This window comes from Oppia nitens, unplaced genomic scaffold, assembly GCF_028296485.1.
Source record: "Oppia nitens isolate AA-2021 unplaced genomic scaffold, nextdenovo-longstitch-racon4-pilon3 scaffold13_pilon_pilon_pilon, whole genome shotgun sequence".
NCBI lineage: Eukaryota > Metazoa > Arthropoda > Arachnida > Sarcoptiformes > Oppiidae > Oppia > Oppia nitens.
In genome coordinates, this window is record NW_026533192.1 from 1,260,119 (window position 1) to 1,284,418 (window position 24,300).

Sequence of the window (24,300 nt, forward strand, 5' to 3'; positions counted from 1 at the left end):
TTGTAATGATCTCTAAAATTTAGTATTTTCATTATTAAATCAATTAAATTAAATAAATTTGAAAATTAGACATAAATTAGTTAAGAAATAAATTTTAGCATTTTCTTCAATATAATAACTATTTTTCTAAAAAAATTGAGAAAAAATATATTTGTTGATTTATCAAAAAAATAATAATTACCATAAGTTAAATATTAWTAATCTTAAAAAATATTATACAATAATTCATTAAACCATATTGCGTGAGTTAAACACATTACCGATGATATGTACTGTATTTCATATTTCAATGACAACAAATATTTTATAAATAACTTTATATTTAGAAATTCAGATAATTAATACATTAAATTTAGCAATAATTATTATTAAAAAGTAGCATAAAAAATTAATACAAGTATTACGATATTTATTTTAATTTTAATAACTGATAAAATATTCAAAATGTATTAAATTATTAAATTTATCATATATAGTATCATATATAATATCATTATTTCTTAAGTTATAATTAGTTGATCCATAATTAAGCGAAATATATAAATATCTTAATTTTGTTAACTTCAATAACTTATCACACATTTTATCTAATAAATCAAATTCAGGTATAGATATATAGATTAGTTTTGGAAAATTTAGATACAAAAAATCATAGTTTAAATTTGGGATAAAAATACTATTTTTACCAATTGTTAAATGTGTCAAATGTTTTAAACYATTTAAAGATTCAAAGTTAAATTCTGTTCCTTTATTACAATTAATATTTAAATGTAATTGTTTTAAATGCTTAAAATTAATATTAATTGCTTTCAAAATATCTTTCAACAATTTTGATGAACCAATATTGTAACTAACTGTTAGTTTTGTAAGTTGACTACATTTAAAGCCAACAATGTTTAGATGGTTTGGTATGAGTGCACCGTTATGTTTGTCTTCGATAACATTATAATAATTAGTAAATTCATAATAATAACAATCTTTTAAATTTAAATCAATTAAAACCGACATTTTTGTCAAACTATTCATTAGTATATCAATTGAGCTTTTAGTACATTTTCTTTCAATATTAACATTAAATAATTTAATTTGTTGTGAATAATTTGCTACAAAACTTTCAAGCATTTCTATGGACTCATTAATGTAATGAATAGAAATTTTGGTTATCTTAGAAAATAATATGTTATTATTAACTATTGATTTTGTTAATTTTTCATCATATATTTTCAATAAGTCAATTGACCGTAAATTTGTACAAAATGTCTGAAACAATCCAATTATTAATTGCTTAAAAATAGTTTTAGAAAAATCTAATGAAAATAAACAAGTTTTCAATTGTTTGCCATATTTTTGAAAAAATCGTCTCAATGTTGTCGGCTTTAGTTTACTATAATAGACAATATTTACATGTCTTATGTGATGACATTTTCTAATAATTGAATCAAACATTGAATTGTTTAAATAAAATCCATTGTAAGTAAACTCAATTCGTGTAACATTTGAACACTTGTTTAATATTGATTCAAATGATTTCCACTTTAACTTACTGTATGTAAAACTTTTGTCAAATAATAAATTGTTTTGTTTGATAAAAATAAGTCTTTGCCAGTGTTTAGAAACACATTCGTATCTGAATTTATCTTCAAATGATAGATAAGACAACAATAGTTCAGTCAAGTCATCACCAAATCGACAAAATGTCTCTCTCTTTGTGGTCGTCTTAAAGTTCAACTCATTTGATGTTTTTGTTAAACTGTTTGTCGACTTTTCTTTAGCCAAAAGTTGATTATTGTCTTTAATTTTCACATCATTTGACTTTATTTTAATCGATTCATTGTTTAATTGATTGCTAACACTCTGATCGCCAATCTTTTCATAGCTATTAAACGACTCCTTATTAGACTTAATTCTTAACCATCTTTTCTTTGGCGTTACAAATGATTTATCACTTGAAGTGTCTAATTGTATGTCAGTTACTATTATCTGGTCATTCAAAGGACAGATATTAACTTTAGGTGAAACCATCAGCTCTTCATTAATTGACTGTTTTATTACAACTTTATTAATCGTATTATCATTTATATGAGTCATACGCCATCTTTTCTTCGGTAATCTTATATCATTCGCTGAAGTATTCGATGTCACAGATTGTGATGCCATCAGACTATCGTCTTTATGTACTCGACTTTCATCGCTATTATCTATAGATGAGTCCAATACCTGACTCTTTGTTTTATCTGATGACACATTCATAACAATTTTGTTTTGAATATCAAGTTCTGAATTATTACTATTATTTAGACATCTTTTGTTTGATTCATTAATTACGAAAATATCTTCAGAGAGATCAATGTTGTCATCATTATTATTATCGGAGTCTGAAATCAAATCAATTATTTCAATGTCCGACTCAACTATTATACTCTTTGTGTCCTTAAGACTGTCAACGGATTCATTTTCATCATTTGTGTCCTCATTTTCATCGACATATTCATCAACATTTTGTGCACTTCTTGTGGCGCCAATCACAACAAAATAGTCTTCATTTTTGTWTATCTTCTTTATATTAAACTTACTATAAGTCCAATTCTTGAAGTAAATGATGGGAAGTGTTTGGTGATAGTCTTGTCGATCAATAGGACGAATAAAAGTAGGTTTGATTCGACGGACTCTATCTTTGAACATCACTTCCAACTGATCGTATACTTTGAGTACACGAGTTGTATTCATTGTCAGTCACTAATGGATCACCCGATCGGTTCCCAAGAAGTAAAACTTGATTTAGTCATTAGTTGTTAGAAAAATATTATCAAAAATACATGTGTTTTTCAATAACGAAATAAATTGATTGAATTAAATGATTGAGTCATTCAATAATATAAATATTTGGTATCCAATGACAACTGATAACAAACACAAGGATTACATTTGAAACTAATTATAGGAAGAGTTCAGACAAATTGAATCAATTGTTTTAATTAGAAAAACAATTATATTGTCAATACTATGGTTGGAAAAATACAAGGTTTTCAATTTTGGTTTTGTAAAATACAATGTACTAGATCTATTTTACAATTATAGAAAAATTACAATTAAAATGATAAAATATTTATTTTTTTATTAAAATTATTATTATTATTAAATAATTTCAATATCGTTATTAGAATCGTTGTTTTCTAAAACTATTAAAAATTAATATTAATTATTTTATTAATATATTTCAATACCAGAATTAAATTAAATAGCTAATTTCTAATTTTTTAAAAATAAAAAAATAATTATTATTACAAAACATGTGTTTGTTTGAGAATCTTAGTATTTTTGTAATTAGGTGGCGCTAAATTTTTTTTGTAAACCTAAATTGTCATGTAATTTACATTGTATTATACGCTTTGTATTATACACACTTTGTTTCAGTTAACACTAGTCAATACACTAATCAAATGTATATAAATATTATAAAGTTATAACAATTTACAGTAGTTTTCCAACGATTTAATAAATATTACTTTTAAAATAAATATAATTTCTTAAGTTTATAAGTTTAAGTTTAATTAAATTATTTTATTCTACTAAAAATTAAAATTAAAAATTAGAAATACAAAAACAATTTTTATTATAATTATATGTAGTATTGAAATAAATCAACAAACGGCCGATTTTATGACCAGTGGCCTCAATATTGCACTTTCTATCAGTCAATTGGTGTGTATTATTGTAAGCAAATACATGAGTCCACAAAACATGTTATTTATAGCATTTGTCATACTATTGCTATCATTTATTGTCTAACTGTCCAATAATACTATTTTATTAACTTATTAATGTGGTTGTCACCAATAATACCTGACATATGTTATCGTTATATATAAACTTTATAATTAGTTATTAAATTATTACAAATAATCAAAAAGTAATTTATAGTTAATACAAATTTTTCCAAATTATTTATATTTTGTAAATTATAATTACTACTATATTAAAAATCAAGACACTATTCAATATAAGGAAAGTTAATTGCATATGTATTTATTAAATTAAATTATTAATTTCATGCACTTATATAATTCAAATGTGCATAGAATTTGCAGATATTTAATGAATAAAAAATAGTTGACTACAGTATAAGTGTATAACAAATATATATATAAAACACTTTTATAATTGAAATGAAATCGTATGCAATCTATATTGTGGTTTCAATTACTGGTGTATTAATAATAATGATAATTGTAATCATTATTATTTATCTCTGTTGTCGACACAAAAGCAAACAAATAGCGCATTCAGAGCAAGCTTTCAAAGACAATACTGAATCTAATAAGACAATCAACAATACCATAGGTTTTATGAAGTCTCCAAAATCACCAATAAGTAAGTCATTATTTTTTATAAATATTTAAATACAGATTTAAAAATATAAATAACCATTTATTTAATTAAAGACAGTCGTAAACAATTTTCAATAGGAAGTTCTGACAATCAATTCAAACGAGTGATGTCCCAAACAGTGGGCACTGATTGTCCTTTCGGAAGCACTCAATATCCCTATTCTCCCATACAATTGGAGGACCAGTTGAATATGAAACTAAAGCTTAAAACAAACACTGATATTACAGATGATGATAAATGAGCCTAATTTACTAAATTTAGCTATTATTTAGTTATTATTTAAAGCAGTCTACTTTTCTATATAACTTCAAAAAAAATTATATCAAATATTTTTATTTAAATATTAGTAATAATTTCTTATAAAATATAATGTAATAATTGTAAGACAACAAACTATTAGTATTGATACGATAATAAAAAGTTTGTTTGATTTTATATAATTGATTAAATTGTTGACAATGTTTATGTAGATAACATTTGTTTGGCGATAATAATCAGATTCATTGGTATCGTTATGGTTTACATCAGGATTGCAATCAATCAATACTCGGAGTCTATAGTCATAACAATCATAGCTTAAATCTTTTTCATGAGTATAACAATATTTGATTTGATATTTGTCTGAAAATAATATTATAAATCCGTAGCCATTGTTGTCATCATTATTAAAATCCAATTGACTGAACTGTCCAAAAATGGCAATCACTTTGAATTGACTTTTCAATTGATCTAAAGCTGTTTGTTGTAGTGATCGCAATACTTTGGAGACATGAGTTTCCAACCAATATTTGGTCTCAATCTGTGATCCCGTCACCCATTTGGTAACATCTTGTGGATTCCAATCAAGACTTGAGTACAGACTTGAGTGAAACCTATAGTAATAAATACCTAAACCAGAAGATGTTTGGTTAGTGCGATAAATCAAACAGACTATAGTTGACGATAGATTCTCATCTCTAGGAACCGGTAGATAAGCTATAACAGGACGGTAACCATTAAATGCTATATCAGTGCCACCCCTTCCTTCAGCGTTACTCAAGTCATTGCTGCCATCAAATTTGATCCAATAAATGAAGTCTTCTTTTTTAGCCAACAGACCGGTTACATACCCGCCCTCATCGTCTTTAACATTAAAAGCCATCTCATAATCATTACCTAACCATTTGCTCTCATGACTAACCATTTTATAAATAATCAGCTTTTTATATACATTTAAATTGTTGTCAATAAACTCAAGTAACCAATACTTTTGATTTATAAATAGATATAAATCTGATAAATAACGGGTCTTTTGGTGACTAAAACCATAACTGATTTGTTGTCTGTTATCATTAAATGCATCACAAAATTCTAATGCCTTAACTTTTGTGGTAATGATGACAATAAAAATCATGAATGAAACACATATGAATGGACACGACTTCATATTTATAACTCATTTGTATAAAAACAAAATTTAAATGAATTAATTATTTTGTAATTGATTTATAGTTCAAATTAATAGACTGTTGTCTCGCGTGAAAATATATTTAAAATATTCAATTCTTTGTTTATTTAAAAATTTAATTTATCTTTATCTGCATTTTTGTTAGATTATAAAAATTAATATTTACCTATAATTGAAACTATTTGACCACAAAAGACATGGCAATCGATATCCCAAAGAGTCGTACATTGGTTTTGATGACGAGTTCAGCYATTCTGGGCGTTGCTTTGTTTCAGATCATCGACTGGTCAGTCAATGATCGCATTGGAAGCGATTACGTGACTTTTGCAATGAATATTGTGACAGCAATTGTCCAGTTTATCACAATTGTTGTGTTTTGGTTGGCAATATTTAATTTGATTAATCACTATAATTATGTTACCATTGTTTTCCTTATCGTATGGATAGCTCTCGTTATCTTTTACTCAATTCGTATGTATTATTAGATATAATTTCAATGTAAATCTTATTAAATAATAAGTGTATTATATATATATATATATATATATATATATATTATTAACAATTTAAGGCTCAAATGAATATTACAAGACTGACTTAACTCGGGCTATATTTTATATATTGCTTACTCTTTGCAATCTATACTTTCAATTCACGGCTTACACTAGAGAGCTGTCAGCACATGAATCGTCTAATCAAACGAAAAATATTAAAAAGGATTTGAAAGCAGAAGAAAATGTTAAGTCTAAAGACAATAAATCTGGAGCTCAGTCTGTGTCCAAATTACATCCCAATGATGTCCAACAATCGCATCTCATCTCTAATGATAATCACAAATTTAATAATCACAATATGGCTTACAATAGTAAGGCTGGAAATGGCATCGATTCTCCTTATAGTCCGACCGAATCATTTGATAGTCAGTCGAGTACTACTAATGGATATAAACATAACGGTTTCAGGGCTTAAATATATCTCTATTATTACTATTTGCTATTAATTTATTTTAACTAAATTCTTAAATTCAAACTTAAACTTAAATTTTTTAATGTAMAATTAATATTTAAATGAAAATATTTTATATGATTACAATACATATTTTCAAAATAAGCATTAATTAAACATTAGTATACAATTTATTTCTATGATTTTTTAATAAAAATAAAGTAAAATTTTTAAATAATTTATGATTATTAAATATGTATGTGTTTTCTTGAAAATTTATTCTTATAATACTATAATATTTGGGAATTTATAGGGAAATTTCACTTGACCTACATAAAATTTGAAATTTTTTGAAAAATTATTATAATGTTTATACCCCACCCAATACCCTCTTTATTATAATTGAAAATCTTGTTAACCATGTGTTAAACTAAGTATACAGTGCTAAAATATTTCTAGCGATATTCAAGTTAACTATATTTTCAAACAAATTTTTCAAATTTGTTTTATGGATTCTATATGTGTGTGTGTGTGGTGTGTTGGTTTTCAAACTTCGAATTTTGAAATTCTGATTTCAGATTTGGTTAGATAATCGAAAATAAGGTATAGGGGATCAGCATTAAAATTTTGATAACTCTTCGGGAACATAGAGAAAATGGCGGCCAAAGTATAAAAAAATTTAGTTAAAAATTTTAAAGTTTAGATTTGAATAAAGCATCAAAAGTAAGGTATAAGAATGAGAATTAAAATTTTGATATTTTTTCAGGAACAGAGAAAATGACGGATAAAATTTATAAAATGAGTATTAGTTAACAAAATTTAAGTTAAACATCTAAATGCAGTTAACTATTTAGTTTAACATACTATTAAGTTTTAACTATAAATTATTTTATTATAAAATTGTAAATAAATATCCATAAATCATCAGAAGTATTGCATCACCAAAAATATAGTTTAAATATAAATACTTTGTTATAAACATTGTCACTTAATAGTTTAGTCATGTGACTCAGATGGATTAATGGTTATCATGAATAAATATTTAGTTTATAATATTATAATAACAAGTCATTTACGCAATAAAAATTTGTTTTAGATAATGCTTTCTAGCATTTTTAACTGGTTTTTTAATAGATTATGAATGAATTAAATAAAATTTATTATTATTTCATATATACAGTATATCTGAATCGTTTTTGTCGCAATGTTATTATTACTTATAACAATCGGGTAATCAATGAGTTAAACCATTATATCTACCGGTATAGCGATAGTTATAGAGAAAAACAAATTCAATGCATTTTTATATGAATTGATTGCAATTCTTCACTGAAAATATCACAATAACTCGTATTTATGTATAAAATTCAATATTAGTTTATTTTAATTAATATCGATATTATTGTTAACATTGATATTAAATGATAAGTAAATGTATGAATAAATGCAATCTCAAAAATCAATAACAATACATAATTATTTGAAATTATTTTTAGATTAAAATACGTAAAATAGAGTAAAATTAAATACGTTTTATTCGTATTTATAGATATAAAGTCTCATTCAGTTATAAATAATTTAAATATTTAAGTCRTTGTATACGATGTCTTCAAATGAATTATTTTGTAAAATTTGCAGAGAAGAGGACACTGTTTTCAATYTAATAAATGTATGTTTTTGTAGGGGAACGGCAGCTAATGTCCACTTTAAATGTCTTAAACAGTGGATTTTATCGAGCGGTCGCATCCATTGTCTCGTTTGTAAGAGTCGTTACACTGGTATTCATCTAATAGCACGTCCTAAAGGACTGTTGTCGTACATCAATCAAAATAAGATGACAATAGTTTCGCATTGTTTTTATTTGGGAATTCAATACTATATGTCTTATATATGTTTGGAGCAATCACTTGTCAGAACTGATGAAATAGGATATAATGTGGGATCAGATTTGTTAAGACTAATGGGTCTATTCTTTGGTATCGATTCATCCATTTATAGCTATTTAATCATTACTCGTGGTATCAAAGATTACTTGCAGTGGAAAAACACTAATTTCAATATCGATGTCATTAAGAGATAATTGCAGAACAATAATAAACTAAATGTTATCTAACTATTTATTGTATTAAAAACTTATACTTAAAACTTTTACATTCATTAAAATTTTAATAAATTATTTAATTTACTAAATATTAATATTTTATTTATTTTATAGTTTTTTTATAATTGACTGTATTTCTCGAGATTTGACAAAATACTGAACTATTATTTAAATTTATTAAATTTCAGTTAAAAGAATAGTAATATAATTATTTAAAATATTGTAAATTCAAAGAAAATGGATTCAAAAGTAATTAAAAATGATTTTATGTGTAGTATTTGTCGCGATGAGGATGAGCTGACAAATTTGATGACCTGTTGCTCGTGTAAGGGAACGGGTGCTTACGTCCACTTCCAGTGTGTGAAGGAATGGATGCAAACGAGTGGTCGCGACACTTGCAATGTATGTAAAACCAAATATGAAGGCATAGAGTTCACACATCGACCCAAAAGTTATTTAACATTTCTAATGGAGACAAATGAATGGCAAAGACTTATGATATTTATGGTGTTCTTCACATTCCTCTACTATATCTCATTCATTGGATTCTTTCATTATCTTCTAATGCAAAACATTACTATAAGTGAAATGCATTCAACAATTGTTTTAGTTTTCTCACTAATTGTTTGTACAATTGTATCGATGAGTCTCATCAATGCAATTGGTGTTGAAATGGATCAGTTTAATCATTGGAAACGATTTAATGCAGAAATACATGTAATTAGAAAAACTGTTTGTTCAACCAATGTGTGCACAAAATAACAAATATCATTATTTTAGTTTAATTATAGTTTAATATAATACTGTAATACTGTTAGAAAATAGTTTTATTTAAGTAATACTGTATTTACAATTAACTTCTAAAGTGATAATATGTGAAAATATATTAAAATTATTCTTTTATTAAATTAAAAAATATAAATAAATACTAAAAATATAAATTAATGAAATTATTTGTCTGTTTTCTGGTCTGAATTAATTTTTGTTGTTATTTTAATTAATAATTTGTCGATATTTGTAACGATTTGTTTTTGTTGATTGATTTGATAGTTGAGAACATTGATAGACTTCTCGAGATGTATCAACCGATTGGACACCTCTTTAGTGTTTTGTTCCTTTAAGACGTCGTCTTGTAATCCAATTATTCTTTTAAAACTGTTTTTGTCTTTTAAATACATCAATAATCGCAAAAATCTAATGCAAGCTCTGTCTTGTGGTGTCAATGGCTGACCATTTGATTTCATATATTGAGTCCAATTGATGTCTGTATCGTAGCGTTTGTTACACGTATGAAATCTGATGATAGACTGCAGGAGTTTAACGGCTGGAATGGACAGTACTGTCGAACGATTATTGTTTTCCTCAATCTTGAGGGCCAATCCCGTACCAAATATATTGGACGGCAATGCAAAAAACACTACACCTAATGATCCCAACAAAAGTATAACCAATTTTCCCATTACTGTTATCGGAGATAAGTCTCCATATCTATCAATTATAATAATTATTAAACGTTTATCTAATGACAAAACAGATGACAAACCCAATTGTGGCAAATGTTACAAATGTTAGCCAAAAACTATCGGAAATGGTATCGATTTTGCGATTGACTCCCCTTTCAATCAAATATATACAAAAAGCTGTGAACGTCAATGTTATCCACCCAAAGATCATCACTATATAGATCTGTTGGCTTTGGGATATAATTGTCTCAATCATTAACTTCAGTACACGATATAAAATGCGGTGCAATTGCAAGAGTTGTGTCAAATGTATGAGACGTAATACACTGTCTAAACCAAGACTCTGAATAAATAATTTATTGTAACTGTAGACCAAAAATATTACGATTCCCGAGACATCAATTAATCGGGAAAACCGATAATCTTTCACATAATATAACTTTCCTTTTAGACCCTTGTATTTAATAATACAGTCACACGACCACAATCTCACAAATTGTTCAGTTATTAAAATGACTAATAGATATATTCATATAATTAATAGATTTAAATGAGATAATTATAATTATTAATTACCAGCAATAATGAAATCAATGATAACTTTGACATAAGTGGGTCCTTTGTTTATGAATATATTCTTTTTTTCCACTTCAGGTGCCATCAAATTTAAGACAATAATACTGAATAAAATTGCGATTACAATGACATAGTGATAGAGTTTTGCATAACCCAGAGGTCGATGCAATGCACAGAATATTCTGATCTTTATATTGAAACACTTTGTATGGACTCTCATATCATTTACTGAAATGGTCGGTCGGGAACCCAATTGTATGACTCGCACCGAATCCTGTCTCTCTATTTCTGACCAATCATTAGCCGAAAATGGGATATCTTTGGACTCTGGTTTTGGTGCAGAAGTGGACATTTTATCAGATAGTCTTCTAAAATAAAAATATTTCAGTTATTAAACAAATAATTTTAAATAATTTTTATTTTGCTTAAATTCTCGATATATTGAGATATTAAATACATTTGATAACAGTATAAATAAATAATTATAGTGTTTATGCATGCAATTTGAATGATAGCTTTATTATATATAAATAGTATTAATTTTGTAAGTTTTAAGCAGTTTGTCTAATCTTATATTTATATTAACCTTTTGAATACAAATATTTTTTATAGTAAATTTTGCACAAAAAGAGATAAATAAATCATTTTTATGTACATATAATCAAAGTTTATTAGTTCACAGATTTTTTTGTATATTTGGATGAATGAAACATTGATTTAATGATCTAATAAAAATCAAAGTGAGTGGCAAATGATTAGATAACAAAAGTGTTAAAACGCGAGAAACAATTTTTTTCAAATATTATTTTCTTTTAAAACTGTCGTTTAAAAAGTTATTACAAAATTATGTTTTTAATGTTAAACATTGCCTAAAGTTTTTGCATTACATTACATCCTTGGCCTGTATTTAGTGATAAACATAGTTTGTGGTTACTTTTACATTGAAGTGATTGTAGTTGTTGTGTATGGACTGTTGTCTTCCGTCTGCAACAAAAATGGTCGGTTGGTTACAACAGAAAACGGATAGTCATCAGACATCCAACCAAAAGAGCAGTCCTATGAAGTGTGACGGAAATGATGGCAATGTTATCGATTGTCTCAAACATCTGTACCAAACAAAAGTGTTGCCATTGGAGAAGCACTACCACTTCGATGAGTTTCACTCACCGCCACTCGAATCGGCCGATTTTGAGGCCAAACCCAGCATTTTAATGGTTGGCCAGTACTCGACAGGAAAGACAACATTTATTAAATATATTCTGGAGAACGAATACCCCGGCATAAGAATAGGTCCCGAACCCACTACAGACAGATTTATTTCTGTCATGTATAACACAGTGGAAGGTTTAATACCGGGCAATGCATTGGCCATTGACGCCAACCGACAGTTTCGACAATTGGCAAAGTTTGGTAATCCGTTTCTCAATAGACTGCAAATCTCTGAAACTGATTGTTCAGTACTTAAGAATTTGACATTTGTTGACACACCCGGCATATTGTCCGGTGAAAAACAGCGCACTGATAGAGGCTATGACTTTACGGGTGTCCTCCAATGGTTTGCCGAAAGAGTTGATCGCATTGTACTGATGTTTGACGCCAACAAACTGGACATTTCTGATGAAATGAAGAGTGCCATTGAGGCTCTGCGCGGACACGACGACAAAATGCGGATTATTCTTAATAAGGCCGACACCGTTGAACCGACACAATTGATGCGAGTATACGGTGCGCTCATGTGGTCATTGGCCAAAGTAATGCGCACACCTGAATCAGTTCGCGTATATATCGGTACATTTTGGGATCAACCGCTTCAACACGACTATTATAGACGTCTCTTTGAGACCGAAGAACAAGATTTGCTCAACGATTTTAAGTCATTGGCGAAAGACAGTCGGTTAAGGATTTTGAATGATCTAATCAAACGGACACAACTGGTCAAAGTTCACGCATTGCTTATGTGTGAACTGCACCGGTCTATGCCTATCGTTACCATCAACAAGAAGACCAAACAACGTGAACTCATCCAAAAGTTGAATACAATTTACATTGAAATTAGGAATAGATATCACATACCAATTGGCGACTTTCCTGATCTTCAGTTAATGAAAGCAAAACTAAAGTCTTTCGATTTCAGTCGTCTTCGAGCATACAAATGGTCTTTATTTGAACAAATCAATGAAATGATGACTAAAGAAGTGCCAAAACTCATGTCAATGATAATTGCGGAACAAATGAATCTATCAGATGATGTCTTCAAGATTGTCGGCGGAAAGTTTGATTTGTTAAATAAGTCTCCGTTTGGTTATTATAAAAGCGAAGGTATCGAAGCCGGCTCTCAGGATAAACAATGGATTGTCGATAAGGATCGGCAATCATATGACAAATTGTTTGCAACTCTTGGACCTATTGACGACAAGATTACCAGTTATAAAGTGAAATCACAGATGATTAAGTCAAAGCTACCAAATGGTGTCCTCAATAAGATTTACCGATTGGCTGATGTCGATAAAGATACTCTATTGGATTCGGATGAATTTGCACTGGCCATGTATTTGATGGCCATGAAATTGGATGGACACGACTTACCTATTCAACTACCGGCTCATCTCATACCGCCGTCCAAAAGGCCACAAAAAGATGTACCCGTAATGTAATGCAAAACTTATTGTAATGTTATCTCAATTGTTATATTAAAAATGTCTTATTAAAACAATTTGATTGTGAAAATGTTTGTTTTTGGATTTTTATTATAATCAAATATACAAAATAATAATAATTTGTGAGATTTTTATTGTACCGTAATTTAAATATATTTGATAATATTATATATAAAGATACGTTTATATGTATATAATTTTAAAATTTTATTATTATATTAGCAAAATATCTATAATTTAGAGGCATTTAAGTGATAATGGATATAACAGTATTTAAAGTACTGACATAAACTCTTTAATTAGAAAATAAGTGAAAAAAACAAACGATAAATATTGATAAAACTCGTAGTGATTACATATAAATATGTCTAAACAATAGATACCGGTATTATTATCGCATAGTTGCTCAATAAATATGCTTATCGTTAGCCGTGACCTTTGCGACAGACACTTCTGATTGATGTATGAATAGAGAATATTCTTTGATTTGATTGCTGTCGATGATAGAGAAGCGCACATCAGGTTTATACCTAATTGTATAGAAAACAGGAATAGTCCGGCCGATACCCATGCGATCCTTATAATAAAATGAAGTTCCCGTTCAAACAATAGAAACCCCAGAATATCCATACCGGGTGTACAACAAAAATAACAGATAAATACAACAAATTTCATATAATTGTTAATCTTTTCAATGTCTAAACATATTGATTGATGTTTTTTAATAAGTTTGATGACTTTGTTTTCATTTTTCAAATAAATAGTTAGTCGCATATCATCGCATAGTTGACAAAATTGGTATTTCAAATGAGTTATTACCGCATAGTTTAATAAAAAACAGACGGCATAACCGTAGGCCACGGCGTGTGTCAACCAAATGGCTAGCATTGTGTTTGATATGATGTAAGCAATAATTGAATGATTGACATCTGAGTGATAGTTATAACAATAGGCAGAAGCTATCATATGAACCGACACCGGGATTATGGCTGCGGAAAATAGCGACGGATAAGAGATTTTGTTGAATAACTTTAGTTTAGCGCAAAATTTTTTATAATATTTGGGACTCAATGCACTTTGTTTGCTCGTTAACCGTAAATTATGTATAAATTCAAGTGAATATAATTTATATTTTAATTCAAAATAAAGCAAAGTTATGTCACCTAAAAATACGGCTAAACTTAGACTGAAAAACATTGAAAACACATATCTACTCGATCCCCACACATAAAATGAGTCGCCCAGTAAGCTAAATAGCCAGTGCTCGTTAATGTAGGCCAGTATTACAAACCGAGAGGCCACTAGAAAGTCATTGATAACAAGCAAATACTTGACAAATGTACGGAACGGGTGTTTCTCATGTGACACATACTGTCCAAATGTCGGTGCAATTAAAGCATAAAACTTTGCCGAAAATATTTCTAATTGTTTAACTGTTCCTAATATATCACCAAAAAAATAATAATTAAATCTTTCTTTAAATGAATACTTAGTATGATATGAAATGTCGGACTTTATTTTTTTGTCAAATTTATTGTTTGAATAGGACTTCATTTTTTATGGATAACTTTATTATCTTTTAAAATTACATTTCACAAACATATAAACAAAATATAAACATTTCATAAAAAGTTATCAAACTATCATAAAGTATCATTATACATTGTAATGTTTATAATTATTTTTTATTAACTTAATTATGTGTAATATAAGTTTTCATAATACTGCAAAACAAAATTAAAAAAAATAATTATTCTTAAATCTATTTTTTATATAAAAATTATATTATTATTAATGATTCAAGTTGTTTAAATTTGTGATAATGATTGAATTTGCAATTAATTTATTATAATTAAGTAGGGTTCGGGCAACTTTCAAAGGGAGGGAAGTTCCCTAATAAAATCCCAATTTTCCATCCCTTCGTCGTTAGAAAGGAAAATATATATTATATTTTTACAATATATAGTACCAAAAATTTAATATTTTTCATAAAATTTTATTTAAATATTTAAAAATCAATTTCAACTCAATAAATTTAGTAATATCATACTATTAACAATAACACTCAAAATAAAGTTTAATTCATTTGTTATTCAAATCTTATAATAATATTTGTTATTTAGAGTTCAATAGGTTGTAGAACAAGGAAATAAATTCCCTGAGAATTCCCAGGAGCAGCAAAAATAGGGAACTTTTGGATAATAAAACTATGGAGAAAAATAATAATTATATATATAATTTTAGAAATCATTAGATTCTACATTTAATTATTATTATTATAATTATAATTTGAATTTATGCATATTTTCAATAAATTATTTAATAACGTTGTTAATTTACTTTTTTATATTATATGACACTAATAAATGAAATTAAGCAAAAAGAAACATAAACAATAAATTATAATTAATTGATTGATATCATTGATTTTATTATATAATCATTGTGACATTGAAAAAATATATATATATATATATAACTTTATTAAAATTACATTAGTTAAAAATTATTTAAATTATTAAAAAAAATAAAGATAAAAATACTAATCTTTGAAAATATTAATAAATTTATAAGAAATAAATATTAAAATAAATAAAATATTATATCAATATAAAATTTAAAAAAATACTTTTATAAAATCGATTAATATATTATAGTAATATATTATAGTAATAATAGTAATCATTGTGCAACTCGTTTATGTAATAGTAGTCGGCATAACAATTATCGTCAATTAATTACATTTAGTTATCACATACCGTTTCCTAATCATAGGCAGCACTTGAATTTACATTAATGATTCACACAAACAATAAAAATTTTAATTTCTAACATAAAGTATAATATTAATTTATGACTGACTAAAATATAAAATAATATTAGTCCAGAATATAACTGTGTAATGCTTGTCCTCATGTTATAATAATTGTGTGCAACACTTATGTATAAAGTTTTTTACAATATTTGAAAATAAAAAACATTTTTGAAAATATCTTATTACATATAATACAACATGTAATAAAAACGTAAATAAATAACATTTTCTATTGCAATATAAGAGAGTTTCTTATGTAATATATTAACATTTGTCTATAAGAGTTAAAATACTATACATACTGTATATTATAGATATATGTGCTGTTGTTGTGATATAACGGAAACTATTTGGCCTCAAAAATAAAATTAATTTCATATTATTTTATTCTGTTTTAGTGAACTTGAAATTCAGTACATAATTACTTTAATGTAAATATTAGCGATAATTATATAAATTGTTTAATATAAATGAATGTCAATATAAAAATGTTATAACGTTTTTATAAAAAAATATGTGACAAAATTAACTTTTATACAAATAATACAAATAGTGATTTATTATATATTTTTAGACATAAATTTATGTCAATCATCTATTAAAATATGCATTAGTTTTGAATAATTATTTTATTTTCATCAAAATTTGTTTTGTATAATAAAAAATATTTTTAAACAAAAAAAGAACTTAAAATAATCGTTAATATTAATGTTTTACTGCAAATTATAAGTATAATATAAAATTATGAATTTGAACTGGATCATTTTTAAGAAATAGTTAATATGATTTCGAGACGAAATATTAGAATAATAAACTTAACATTATTGTTATGTATATTAGGATTTATAATGATTACATTTGGACTGTTAATGTATTGGTCATATAAAGATAATGATAAAGAAAAAGACAAAAGTGTTTACGGCACCAGTTTTGTATCTACCGGTTCTCTATGTATATGTGCCGGCATATTCATTGCCGTCTATAGTGTTATTAGACGCCGTTCTCAGCCGACGCACATTATCGACGATCCCATGATTTCGTATATCTATTCGCAACAATACGTTGAATACCAGAGCAGATCCGGTACCATATCATTGCCCACCCATTCCCGGGACTCATCGCTGGACTCCAGAGTTCTATCGATGCCCAGTAGTGTTCAGGTTATGTGCGATAGTCAAGAGCTACAAATAGACAATCATTTAGATAATAAATAATACTATATGTTGAAAAATATATTTATTTTTTAAAAATAATTGTGATAATTGTCTCATACTTATGTTTTATCATTAAAAGTAACTCATTATATTAATTTATCATTTCATTATAACACAATAACAATTATAAGTCATACATTTATTATCATTTTAATTATTGTTTTATATTATTAAAATTTATAATTATATAATAAAGTCATTTAATATACAATAKGTTTGTCATTGCATTTTGCGCTGTTTTTTTGGCTCTAAACAAGTATTTTATGTAACATTTATTTTTTATTTATGTAATAAATTAATTGCAATAAAAAATAAAATAGTAATTATAATAAATAAGCATTTAGTACATGATTACATGATATATGTAAATAATCATATTATGAAACATTTTAAATACTTTGTTAAAATAAATTAATAATTAAAATGTCAACTATTTATGAACTTAATATTACTTAGTTTTATATTTAGTACAAAACAAAACTTTCATAGAATAATATAAATATAAGTAATAAACTTACTATTAATAATTAATAAAATTTACTATACATTAAATACTAAACAATATTATTTTTACTAWTAAAATATTTTTATCATATTAAGTATGCAATAGATAATAAACGTTTTTCAATATATTAATTGTGTTATATGATTGACAATTAAGATAAATTAGTTTTAATTAAAAACTTAAGTATTAATAAATAAACTTAAATTTATAATCAATTAAATCTCAAATAAAATTAAGTAGATAAAACTGGTTAAATAACTTATAATGTTATGAATTTAATTAAATGATAAATTATAATTTAAATTATTAATTGAAATAATTCTAAAATTAAGATGATTTTAATTTAGATATAATTTACTAAAATCCTTGAAAGCCAATAATATAGTGATTTTTATAACAGGAAATAGAAATTTAATTAAAAAATTTAATTAATTAAAACAAATTAAATAATCTTTTATTTCTATAATTTATATAAACATTGAATATAAATAATTTACTATTTGTAAAACAAATTTTATTTCTTATATGATATATATTGATAGCAGGCAAAGAAACTGTCGGAAATAAAAATTTCAAAAGTAACGTTTTATCTGTGTGGCCCCATGCAATATTTACCTATCTATTTTTTGTTAAAATAATAAATTTATTATTAGTCTTTAAGTGTGAAATTGAATAATTAAAATATATATTGAAATGAGTCCGTTACACTACTTAACGTCACATGACATCTATTAAAGATAAGATAGAAAATTTAAATATTATTTTGTAATTAATGTAAGAATGGGGATTAAAAACATTTAATGATCCTATCTTAAAGTCTTAAATGTAATGACTTATCAGACATAAGAAAAAAAATTAAAAGTAAAAGGAGTTGATGTGAAAAACAAAAATAAGTTTAAAAAATCATCATAATTTAAAATCAAAAAATTAAAAAATATAGTAGAGATATATCGAAGGTTTTTATGTAAATAAATGAGAGAAATATTGGCCTTTGATTTTTTAACAATAAAATGAAATAAGGTTTTAATTGGCAGAAAATATGTATCATTAAATTAAATGTTTTATAATAAAACTCAATTATATATGGATAAACCTAATGAAAATGTGACATGATTTTTTTATAATAAAATTTTGACAAATTTATAAGATATATTGAAGCCGTTGATGAATCATTATCTTTACCACATATTGCTCTAACAAACTAAAATTTGTTTGATCAATGTGAATTTCTTGAATGGCGAAAAAATTAAATATGTGCGAAGGAGTCAAAATGGCAGTCAACAACTTTATCGATTTAAAACTTAAAAAGTAATTCACTGAATAATCTGAAAAGTTTCCTAATAAATAGCAATATATTATTGTACAAAATGGCTATTTTATCATTAATTAATTTTGAGTAACTTTTTAATAAAATAAGTTTAAAAAATTATTCTAAGAGCCGACACTTTCTATGCCTGCTATCAATATTACTAATTAATGCTATCTAAAGTCTAGTTAATACTAGAAAACAATTGATATTATTTAAAGATTAAAAATTGTTTAATCGTTATAATGTTATATCCTATTTACAACATAAAAACTTTTCAAATAATTCATTAGATTTTATAATTTATAAATTTTAATTAATTCAAGTATTTATGAGATCAAAAATCCTAATAATATATAATGTAATCATTTTCAAAATAGTTTAGACTAGTTTTCTCTATACAGTTTCTCTGTAAAAGTATAATCAAATATTGAGTTAACTTAAACTATTTTCTAACTATAAAATATGTAATTTGTGAAAAATTATAATAAAAATGTCAGCTCAGGTATGTTAGAACAAGGATATGCATAATAGGCATTACATATCCCAAAAAATGTAGAGAAAAGCTGATGAAAACAATTTATCGTAATTAAAATTTATTTGATATAAATACATGTTTTGGCATTATTTACAAAATTAAATTATTAGTTAATTTATAAATTACGTTTAAATACGAAAACATAAAACTTATTAAAACTTTAATATCTTAATAGATCTTTAATATATAATATACTAAAATAGAATATTATTAATATATCAATATCTTAATATAATTTAAAAGCAAAAACGAGTTTAAATTATTTTGACAATACTTTAATATACAATATATTATACAATATACTGTAGTATGCAATATAGTATACAACACGTATATAGATATATAAAAATTTACTTAAAATTCATAGCCATATATTACTATTAATAATTTTAACATTATATTTCGATACTTGTTTTTAAATCCATAATTCGTTTATATAATACTGTGCGTTGTTTTTACTACCAATTCAATTGAAAAAATATTTTTAGATAATATATCTTTATTATTGTCAAAATGGAAATTATGGGACAGTTAAATGAAAAGAGAGAGAGAGAGAGAGAGAGAAGAAAGAAATTAATTGATTTACTGTTTGACAAAAACTTCTAATAAATCACAACTTCATTGAAAAAAACTTGATTTTCATCTTTAAGTTTTAAAACCTTGAGTTTCAACACACATATGAAGTGAAAGTGAAATTATATTTTGTTAAAAATTAAGAATTTGTAACTTTCGGGAAAAAACAAAAATTTATTTTCTATTTGTTTGATAATAATATTTATTTATTATTTAATTCAAACAAATATTATGCCAATTATGTAAGTATTATATTAAACTGTAATATATTTATAAATATATTATTTTACTTAAACTTTGTAATATATGTATTATAAATCTTAATGTGATTACAATTATATCATAGTTTTCAACGCTTATTATTTATACTAATGTTTGTACTATTGATTGGACGTCACAAACAAATAGACGGCCTTTCGGTACAAAAATACATTTCACAGAAACATAACTCAGATTTAGTTGACGACAATCTCTATAATCAACACATGAATTATAAAAACAATTTAGTTGTGAAGTCGTTAAAAGTTAATCAAACACTACAAAGTTCAACACCTAAGCTATCAAATAATAATTTTGAATACAAGCGGCAAATGTTGACAAAAAATTGTTTGACTACTCGGGCTAAGTGTTGGTCACACTGGGAGTGCTGTTCCCGTGAATGTCATCAACAATTTGAACACTTTGCGGGTCAGTGCGGTCGCGATGAATGACAGCTAATAATAACTTTATGATTGTTATAACATTTTTCAAACATTTGATTAATTTATAAGATATCATATATTCATCATTTTCTTAATCTAACAAATATTAACAAATTTGCTGTCTATAAAACTTTATATTAGTTTTATTTATTTTTTATTTGTAATACATACATTATTTATTTACTGTATTTAATTAATTATTATTATTATTAACTATTTTTAATAGATACTGTATTTAAAAAATAAAAAATTATAACTAAATAATGAAAATTATTTTATACATTATTGCAGTTAATTATAATACTAGCCGTCAGATGTCTGTTCATATAAGACACTAAATAATATAAATTAATATTAATGTTTGAAAATTTTTTTAAATAAAGTAAAGTATTGTATTCACATAATTATAAAAGAAAATTACAATTATTTTCAACTATAATAATCAAATTATGTGCTAAAATAAATTTATATAAATTTATTTTTAGAAATTGATTTAAACTTTAAATCATATAATAAGCAAATTAATTAATTGCTTAAATGATAATTTAGATTTTTAATTTGTTGAATAAACATTAATTTTGTTTAATTTAAATTAAAGTATTTAATTTTTGAAAATGTTTTCACTTCTCACAACCCATACCTGTCCTCCCATTACATTGAATGTTAGTAAACGGTAATCAATGACCACAACTGCCGACACTGTGGTCAGCGTTGAGTTGATATCGCGCTCAGACAGGTATGTCATACACTGGTCATCGCAGTTAAGACTGACTTCACATATTGGATGTGAAACTGAGGACACATACTATAGAAATGATTGCATGAAGTGGTGTATGATCTCAAACATTACATCACTTACACAACACATCACTTCAATCAAACAGTTTATAAATCGTTAATTGAAACGATTGAAGACTAAAACAAAGAGAATGGAAGTAAATAACTAAATATTATATTATAATTTAAATATATTATAAAGCAATTTATTTATATATTATATAGTGATTATCATAATTAAATTTTGTTAATTAAAAAAAATAATGTTTTAATATACTTGATTATACCGGACTTGTATTCTATATCTATCCCTCATAATAGTCATATTGATTAATAAAAAAATAATCGATTAAATTATAATTTGTCGGCCAATCATTGAACAATGTTTTTTTAACTGAAAACATTTGTTTGGGTCCTTAAAACATATCGATAAAAATAAAAGTGCGAAACACCTAAAACCTACACAAACCTAACCATAACTTGTATATCAAACAAATATAATAGACTTTAATACATAGGAATTGATAATTATTATAATATGCGTGAAAATAACATTTTACATTTGAGTTTAAAAGTTTATAATTAGTATAAGTTATAATACTACTTAGGCGTGGTTCACATATTACGTTCGCACTTTTTAAGAAATCTAGACCCCCTCTCTCCCTATGTTCGCAATTGTTCGCATGTAGTCATTTAAAAAATTACGTTCGCTTATCCCTAACCGCTACCCCCCCCCCACCACAAGAAATAATATATTATCTAAATGCTAACGTTCTTAAAGTCTCTACCCTCCCCTCCCCCTTGTTCGCAAAAGTTCGCTTTGGCTAACCCCCCTCCCCTCAAGTGCGAACGTAATATGTGAACCACGCCATTATAAACTTTTAATTTATAAAATAAAATTAGTATTTATCAATATATTAATAATCAAATATTAATCCCAAGTATTTAGTATTTATCGTTACATTGTTTGATTAATTTAAAAAAACAAGTAGTTGTGTACATATTAGACATAATTTATTATAATTATTTTTGAATTTTATTTGTTATATGACAATAGCTTTATTCATATATTATATTTTACTTATTGTAAATAAGTAATATAATACATGTATAATAAATTTTATTGAAGTTTAGTTATTAGTTAATATTAAACATAAATATATTAATAATTATTAATATTAAGTATAATAGTACAGTATTAGTATAATATAATAATTAATTATACTAACGAATATACAAAATATAAGTTAAAAATATTAATTTTTTTAATCAATTACACAAATAAGTTAAAATAAATTCGTGTATTTTATTTTTATTTGCTTAAAATTATTAGTTTAGTACTCAGAAAATGTTAGTAATAACACTATTTTAGTTGATTTTTAAAATTAATTTGTATAATTTATATTATGGTCAATGAAATGAAATTTATAAAGTAAACCAATTAAGTAACCAAATAATATCAAATATTAACATTAATTGGTAATTATCCTGGCTAATTTAAATGATATTATAACTGCTATTTGGGTTAATTACATGAATAATTTCCATGACATTTGTAAGATACAAATTAACGTTTTTCTATTTTAATTTGATTATAATTTATATGCAATTTTGTGTATTTAATGTATTTAAATAAAATGATTTATAAACTAATTACATATAATCAAAAATATCTATGATATTAATAATTAATATTAAAATAATGATCAATATTTATCTTTAATTGTAATACACTTAAGCATTAATAAAAACTAATAATATTAAAGTTTTATTTAATTTTACATAATTTTGCATATTTTTAATAAATATAATAATTATAAAATAATTACTTATTTAAACATGCTAAAAAGAATTCTTTTATTTATAATTATTATTTATAATTTTATATAACTTAGTATTTCAATGCTTTTATTAACTTTATCAAATACTTATAAATACTATGAAAAATACTTTAGAGTATAGTAAAATATAATAATAATAATATAAATGATAAATTTTCTAGCAATTTAAGTTAAAATATTTTACCATTAATAATACCAATAAATTTATATATATTATTTAATATTTTTATTAATTATTAATTAATAAAAAAATAAGTAATTAAAAAAATATGCAGATTAATGGTTATTTTATGAATAAAAATAAAATGTTTTGAATATCATAAATATGAGATACTTTATGTAATATAAGTTATATAATAATAATTACTATTATTAATTTAATTAGTGGTATAACAGCAACATTATATGAAATTACAATTAAACACAAATATGTTGACTATATATTTCTATAT

At 24.9% G+C, this 24,300-nt stretch overlaps 5 protein-coding genes and 1 pseudogene across 5 annotated transcripts; 4 read left to right on the forward strand and 2 right to left on the reverse strand.

The window, feature by feature from the left end:
* Positions 1 to 6,016: 6,016 nt before the first annotated feature.
* Positions 6,017 to 6,805, forward strand: LOC128959992 (uncharacterized). The gene is made up of 2 exons (XM_054306048.1): positions 6,017 to 6,307; positions 6,408 to 6,805. Exons 1-2 carry the CDS (start codon positions 6,034 to 6,036, stop codon positions 6,803 to 6,805), a joined length of 672 nt encoding a protein of 223 aa, XP_054162023.1. The 5' UTR covers positions 6,017 to 6,033.
* Positions 6,806 to 8,384: 1,579 nt separating this feature from the next.
* On the forward strand, positions 8,385 to 8,861 carry LOC128960000 (E3 ubiquitin-protein ligase MARCHF2-like). The gene has a single exon (XM_054306062.1). The coding sequence runs from the start codon at positions 8,385 to 8,387 to the stop codon at positions 8,859 to 8,861; it is 477 nt and encodes a 158-aa protein (XP_054162037.1).
* Positions 8,862 to 9,119: 258 nt separating this feature from the next.
* On the forward strand, positions 9,120 to 9,644 carry LOC128960009 (E3 ubiquitin-protein ligase MARCHF2-like). The gene has a single exon (XM_054306074.1). The coding sequence runs from the start codon at positions 9,120 to 9,122 to the stop codon at positions 9,642 to 9,644; it is 525 nt and encodes a 174-aa protein (XP_054162049.1).
* Positions 9,645 to 9,832: 188 nt separating this feature from the next.
* On the reverse strand, positions 9,833 to 11,273 carry LOC128960019 (potassium voltage-gated channel subfamily KQT member 2-like). Its single transcript, XM_054306084.1, has 3 exons — positions 10,922 to 11,273; positions 10,426 to 10,861; positions 9,833 to 10,370 (listed from the first exon to the last, which is right to left on the reverse strand). Exons 1-3 carry the CDS (start codon positions 11,271 to 11,273, stop codon positions 9,833 to 9,835), a joined length of 1,326 nt encoding a protein of 441 aa, XP_054162059.1.
* A 455-nt stretch (positions 11,274 to 11,728) lies between these two features.
* Positions 11,729 to 13,689, forward strand: LOC128957402 (EH domain-containing protein 3-like). The gene has a single exon (XM_054303149.1). The coding sequence runs from the start codon at positions 11,887 to 11,889 to the stop codon at positions 13,573 to 13,575; it is 1,689 nt and encodes a 562-aa protein (XP_054159124.1). The 5' UTR covers positions 11,729 to 11,886; the 3' UTR covers positions 13,576 to 13,689.
* Positions 13,690 to 21,852: 8,163 nt separating this feature from the next.
* LOC128961093 (small nucleolar RNA U3) lies at positions 21,853 to 22,066 on the reverse strand (annotated as a pseudogene).
* Positions 22,067 to 24,300: the final 2,234 nt, after the last annotated feature.

Excerpts from the sequence above, each read along its gene's own strand:
- LOC128960019 (XM_054306084.1), bottom strand. The coding sequence starts at position 11,273 with ATGTCCACTTCTGCACCAAAACCAGAGTCCAAAGATATCCCATTTTCG. Across the intron at positions 10,862-10,921 it reads CATTGATTTCATTATTGCTG|TCATTTTAATAACTGAACAA; the intron begins GTAATTAATAAT and ends TATATCTATTAG. Across the intron at positions 10,371-10,425 it reads GTAACATTTGCCACAATTGG|ATATGGAGACTTATCTCCGA; the intron begins GTTTGTCATCTG and ends TATAATTGATAG.
- LOC128957402 (XM_054303149.1), top strand. The coding sequence starts at position 11,887 with ATGGACTGTTGTCTTCCGTCTGCAACAAAAATGGTCGGTTGGTTACAA.
- LOC128960009 (XM_054306074.1), top strand. The coding sequence starts at position 9,120 with ATGGATTCAAAAGTAATTAAAAATGATTTTATGTGTAGTATTTGTCGC.